Source organism: Bos indicus, chromosome 7 (genome assembly GCF_029378745.1).
Source record: "Bos indicus isolate NIAB-ARS_2022 breed Sahiwal x Tharparkar chromosome 7, NIAB-ARS_B.indTharparkar_mat_pri_1.0, whole genome shotgun sequence".
Classification (NCBI taxonomy): Eukaryota; Metazoa; Chordata; class Mammalia; order Artiodactyla; family Bovidae; genus Bos; species Bos indicus.
This window is the reverse complement of record NC_091766.1, coordinates 80,339,508-80,345,612: the sequence shown is the minus strand read 5'-3', so window position 1 is coordinate 80,345,612 and position 6,105 is coordinate 80,339,508. Positions and strand designations below refer to the sequence as shown.

The following is a 6,105-nucleotide window of genomic DNA, read 5'->3' as shown; positions in this document are numbered from 1 at the left end:
TATTTGCAGATGGGGACTTTCTGGAGGTAATTAGCGTTGTAGGAGGTCATAAGGGTGGAGATGTAATTTGACAGGGCTGGAATGCTTCTACGAAGAGGAAGAGCCCAGAGATCCCCCCCTCCTCCCCTATCTCTCTCATCTCTCTTGTGCACACACAGAAAAGACCACGTGAGGACCCAGGGAGAAGGCAGCCCTTGACAAGCCAAGGAGAGATGCTTCACCAGAAACCAACCCTGCTGGCACCTTGACCCTGGACTTCCAGCCTCCAGAACTGGGAGAAGGTACATGTCTATTGAAGCCATGCAGACCGTGGTATTTTGTTATACAGCCTCAACAGTCTAAGACACCTAAGCACCCCAAATTTAATGCCTTCTGGGGACCCAAGCAGGTCAGGTGCTACCTGTGTCCTGGAACCTCGCTGCCCATGGGAGTTACAGTCCCATACTTCCTTCCTGCCATTATCCTCCAAAATCAGGTTTCAGCTTCCCCCCCTACATTCCCTTAGTCCTTATACCCATATTTCTCCTGGGATATACCATCTCATCCCATTGGCGCAAAGACCCATCCAGAGCTCAGAGACATTCTTTATGAGTTTTTTTTTTTTTTTTAATGCCATTTCTCCACTGATGGTCCCACGTCAAGCAGCTTCACACATTAACTATAAATTGTCTGTGTATATGTGGGAATCCTCACACCAAGGAAAGAGGCCAAGGTCCCCCTGCCCTTTCCTCAGTCTGGAAGGACAGAAACCCTGTATGGAGGCTCCAAAAGCTCCTTGTTGAGGCTGAGCTTACTCTGAGGAAGGACCGGATCCCTTAAGATTCTGGAAGTAATCATCCTGTTTCCTGGGAGTCCATTATCAGCCTCAGGGTTTTTTCTCCCTTTTTAAAAATTTTTTGGCCACTCTACCCAGCATGTGAGGTTCCCTGACTAAGGATTGAACTTGTGCCCCCTGTAATGGAAGCATAGAGTCTTAACCCACTGGACCAGCAAGGAAGTCCTCTTTTTTTTTTTCCCCGCTGTTTTTTTTCAGCCTCCAGGTTTCATCTCAGCCATGAATCCATTAGGTTAGGATTGGAGAAAGGGCTTTTGGAGTTAGACTCCTGTGGGTTTGGTTTCTGGCTGTGAGTCTTACTGGAGGATCTGAAGCGAGTCATGTCATCTCTCCGAACTTCAGTTTCCTCATCTGTTAAATAGAAATGATCCTGGCTTTTCATGGTTTTAATGAAGAGTTCACACTGTTTATGGAAATGCCTGGATTGGGGTCTTGCAGACATTTACTCTATTCCCCCTCTTCTTCCTGAGTCAGTCTGGCCAACAAATCTGAACGGTAGCTCTCCCCCTGCATTGTAGCTCGTGTGTGTGTGTGTGAGTGAGTGAATGATAGGGAAGTGGAGGGGAGGAGCAGAAGGGTGGCCATTTAAAAATCTGATTTATCTTCTTCCTGTATGAAGGAAGTGTATCCTCAGAAAACGCAGACCACCCATAGTCTCTGTACGAGCACACCTTTAGGAAGGTGGACCCGCTTTCCAAATGATGCGTTAGGGACCAGTCATTCCCGGATGAAATATCCAGGACTTTGGCAATTGGCAGTGGGGAGTTCTTGAATGGATGAGTGAACGAATAAATAAAAGCCCTTTTAAAAGCCTGATTTAGAACATTCACAGCTCTCCTGGGGTTGTTCACTCTCCTGCTCCCTTTGGGCTGGTGTGGAGAGCCAGAGTTGATGTACTGAACTTCAGGATCTGCAGGAACTGCCTCTCAGAGACAGATACTTTCTGAGAGTCATTTTCCTGGTATTTCTCAGGCCCTTGGTGATGCCACTTTGGAAGTGTTATGCCTTGCACTGGGAATACTGTGTTAGGTGGACTCACAGTCTACCTTCATACCCTGTATTACTATTTTGAAATCTAAGAAAAGGGGGAATTCTCTGGTGGTTCAGTGGTTAGGACTCCACACTCTCACTGCTGAGAGCCCAGGTTTAATCCCTAGCCACAGAACTAAGATTCCCACCAGCCATGTGGCATGGCCAAAAAAAGGTAAAGGGTGGCATCAGGAGGGAGAGAGAGAACACAGAGGAGTCAAGAGAGTCCTAATCCATGTCTTTGTGTTAGGACTTGTACGGTCTCTTTAGCATGGGCCCTGTCGGGGAGAGGTAAGATCCTACTGGTGTACAAGAAATAGCAATAGATTATGAGCTCCAAAGACTGGCAATTGAGTTCCATCTGGCTGTGCAAATTTGAGCAACCAGTTTACCTTCAGAAGCTCTGTTGCCTCTTGTGTAAAAGGGTAATGGTAACAAAGCCATCCTGGGCTGGCGTTCTCATTGTACACACCGTGTGCTCAGTCACTCAGTTGTGTCCAACTCCTTGCCACCTCATGGACTGTAGTCTGCTAGGCTCCTCTGTCCATGAAATTTTCCAGGCAAGAATACTCATGTGGGTTGCTGTTCCCTTCTCCAGGGGATGGTCCTGACCCAGGGATTGAACCCAGGTCTCCTACACTGGCAGGCAGATTCTATACCACTGAGCCACCTAAGAAGCCCCATTACACATACCAGCAAATGCAAAAGATCTTATTTGAAGAGGAAAGTTGTTTAGTTGCTTAGTCATATCCGACTCTTTTGTAACCCCATGGACTGTAGCCTACCAGGCTCCTCTGTTCTTGGGATTTCCCAGGCAAGAATACCAAACTGGACGGCCATTTTCTTCTCCAGGGGATATTCCAGACTGAGGGACTGAACCCACGTCTCCTGCATTGGTAGGCGGATTCTTTAACAGTGAGCCACCAGGGAAGCCTGAAGAGAAAAGTATTGACTATTTATTATGATTAGAACTCTGGCTTGGAGTCAGACAGATGGGCTGTGTTAGTCCCAGTGCCACTCCCTGGAGTCAGGCTTGGTCACCTGATGTGTCAACGTGTAGGAAGTGCTCCAGCTGCCCCCCCACCCCCGCCTTCCAAAGATGATTTTATAAGCCCATTTCCCCAGCCCCTGTGATGAGGAAGTACATGTGAAGAGGGGCCCTGAACAGTCAGGATTTTGAGTGGCTGGAGTAAGCACAGTCCCCAAGTTGTTACTCCTTTATGGACCCCTTTCACCAGGTATCTTAGCTATTTTAGGGTTTGGTGGATTTGGAGATGTGGGGATAACTCAGTGTGGCCTCACTGATACACCTGGGTACTGTTTCTTTATATCATTTAATAGAAAAACAGTGCACGAAGAAAACGAATGGTAACACGGAGCACAGTACAGTCTTGGGCACATCTCAGGGACAGCCCGAGCTGGGTGGCTACTTGCTGCTGCTCTTAGGAAGAGGCCGATAGACCCCGACCACCACAGCGTGGTCCCTTTCGTAGGGCTCCAGAGTCAGCTGCTCTTGAGGCTTTAAATTCTCCTGCTGCAGCTTCCTCACCTCAGAGGCGAACACCGCCTCCGCGGACGCAGTGGAGTCTATGCAGTTGGCCTTGATGGAGATGAGGAAGTGGCCCCCGTTGCGCAGGAAGGTGTGGGCGTTCAGAGCCACTATGCGGGACTGGTCCGGCTGTGCCACGTCGGCGAAGATCACGTCCACCATGCCGATGAGCATGCGGTACTTGAGCGGGTGCCGTGCATCTTCGAGGACCGGGATGATGTTGGTTCGCTTCTTGGCCACGTTGACGAGATCCCGGCCAGCGCGGTGGGAGAACTCAACGGCGTAGACCAGGCCGTCCGGGCCGATGATGTCGGAGACGTGGGACACGGTGGTCCCCGAGGCGGCACCCAGATACAGCACTTTGGACTTGGGCTTGATGTGAATCTGGTCGACCCCGCCCAGGATGGCCGCGGCCAGCTTGGAGCGGAAGGGGTTCCACGTGCGGTATTCCAGCTTCTCGCCGCCCTCGGTCACCGTGACCCGCCGCTCGCCATACACCGACTGGCCCGGCACCATGTTCAGCGTGACCAGCGCGTCCTCCGCCCCGCGGTAGATGAAGACGCCCTCGTGCCGGTGCGGTTCCACTGACACCGTCAAAACGCTCTTCCTGCGGCGGTTCTTGTTCTTGGCCACGCCGCGCAGCTGCCCGCCGCCTCCGCGGTCCCCCCGGCCGTCTCCTCCGGCGCCACCGCGCCCCCGGCCCCGGCCGCCACCGAAGCCGCGCGTCCGCGCCCCGAAGCCGCCCTTGCCTCCCGGGCCGCCGCCGTCGCCTCCTGCTCCCTTGCCCGCTCCGCCTCCGCGCCCTCCGCCCCAGCCGCCACCCCCACGGCCGCCAGACCCGCCACGACGCAAGCCCACCGCAGACTTCATGGTGCGCCCTGGGCGCTCCGGGACCGGGTCGGGGTGGGGGTGGCTGGCGGCGGTTGTCAGGGGTTACCGATGGCTTGCAGCTGTTCTCAGGGACGGCCAGTACCTGGGCGTGGTTGTCAGGGGTCACCTGTGGCAGAGATGTTTTCAGGGGTCACGGGAGGTTCCAGGAGGTGGTCCTGATGCCGGAGGAAGGTTAGCAGCAGCGGTTGCCTGCTGGCTTAGCCGCGGCAGGCTGCAGGGGCGAGGTGGGCGCGGGCGGTGGGGACCAGCTCTGCCGCAGTGCCCGCATCCCTGGAGCCGCCCTTTGACGCAGCGATGGGCGTCATTGCATCACACTCGCTATGGCGACCCGGTAGCCCCGAAAGCCCCTCTTCCCAGCCCTCTCCAGCTGCTTGCTCCCTTGTAGGCGTCCCTTTCTCTCTTCCCTAGCTCTGCTTTCTCAGGGACCCCTGGCAGTTCTCCAGGGGTGTAAGAAAGGGGAAATCTCCTTGGCAGTAGAGAGGGAGACAAACATCGGTTTCTGTCCCTACTCTGCCACTCGCTTCCTGTGTAGTCTCCGAAAGCTTTATCTGACCTTCTCTGAGCGTCTTATCTGAACTTGAGCAAGTGTCTTGACATCCCTGGGTCTCATTATTCCTTCTGTAAAGCAGAACCTACCTCAAAGGTTTGTTTTGAAGCACCGCATACCCTTGCCTCAGCTATGGTATGTGTTAAGTGCTCTATATAAGCACTAGCATTTTCTTAAAATCTTTTAAAAATTTACGATTTATTTTTGGCCGTGCTGGGTCTTCATTGCTTTGCTGCTTTGCGAGGGCTTTCTCTAGTTGCAGTGAGCAGTGGCTTCTCTTGTTGCTGAGCACAGGCTGTAGACACTATGGGGGCATCAGTAGTTACTGCAGACTCAGTGTGCGGCCTCAGTTGTGGCACGTGGGTATAGCTGCTCCCAGGTATGTGGAATCTTCCCCAATCAGGGATTGAACCTGAATCCCCTGCACTAGCAGACGAATTCCCATCCACTGTGTCACCAGGGAAGTCCAGCATTAGCATTTTTTTTTAAATAAAAACTTTTGGCCGCACCACACAGCTTGCAGGATCTCAGTTTCCTGACCGGGGAGGGCATCCAGGCCACTGCAGTGAAAGTGTGGCATCCTAAGCACTAGATCACCAGAGAACTCCCTGTTTAGTTTCTCAGTGTACTGGGTTGGCCAAAAAGTTCATTTGGGTTTTTCAGTAAAGTAGAAAATCTGAATCCATTTTGTGGCCAACTCAATATTTCTTTTGGTCAATTTTTAATTGAACTGTACTGCTGGTAGTGCTTTAGCGACCTAGACATGGCTCTGACCCTCTTTTACGAGGTTGATGGAAATGCTCTTTGGTACAGCTGTCAAATCCTTAAACAACATACCTATACTTCCACTTAGTTATTCCACTTGGAAGTTTTTATCCTAGAGGGATGATTCCAACAAGAAGTGATGGTAAGTAGAAGCAGAGGGGTGAGGCTGGTGATGGTGGTGTGATGATCATCATTGTCATGGAAGTGTTGGTGGAGGTGATGAAGCAGCCTAATCTGAGAGCTGCTTAGAAGATAGAATCCACAGGACTTTCTGCTAGAAAGGACATAGGAAGTCAAAAAGAGGACAATTCCAAGCCAGGGATTGCCAAAGGAATAGTGGCTCCCCTGGTGTGATTAATAGCCTGCAAGCCACAGCCCTGGTTTCTCTCTATTTAGCTCCGCTCTTTTCCATCAGCTGTGCTAAATCCTAAAACCTGTTCTGAGAATATAAGATAACAAGAAAGTATAGACTCTTCAGCATGAATGGGG

General features: G+C 51.8%; 1 protein-coding gene across 1 annotated transcript; it reads right to left on the bottom strand.

The window, feature by feature from the left end:
- Positions 1-1,249: 1,249 nt before the first annotated feature.
- FBLL1 (fibrillarin like 1) lies at positions 1,250-4,975 on the bottom strand. The gene has a single exon (XM_019965368.2). The coding sequence runs from the start codon at positions 4,281-4,283 to the stop codon at positions 3,291-3,293; it is 993 nt and encodes a 330-aa protein (XP_019820927.2). The 5' UTR covers positions 4,284-4,975; the 3' UTR covers positions 1,250-3,290.
- Between the last annotated feature and the right edge of the window lie 1,130 nt (positions 4,976-6,105).

Bases quoted from the DNA above. Each gene is read 5' to 3' on its own strand.
- FBLL1 (XM_019965368.2), bottom strand. From the start codon at position 4,283: ATGAAGTCTGCGGTGGGCTTGCGTCGTGGCGGGTCTGGCGGCCGTGGG.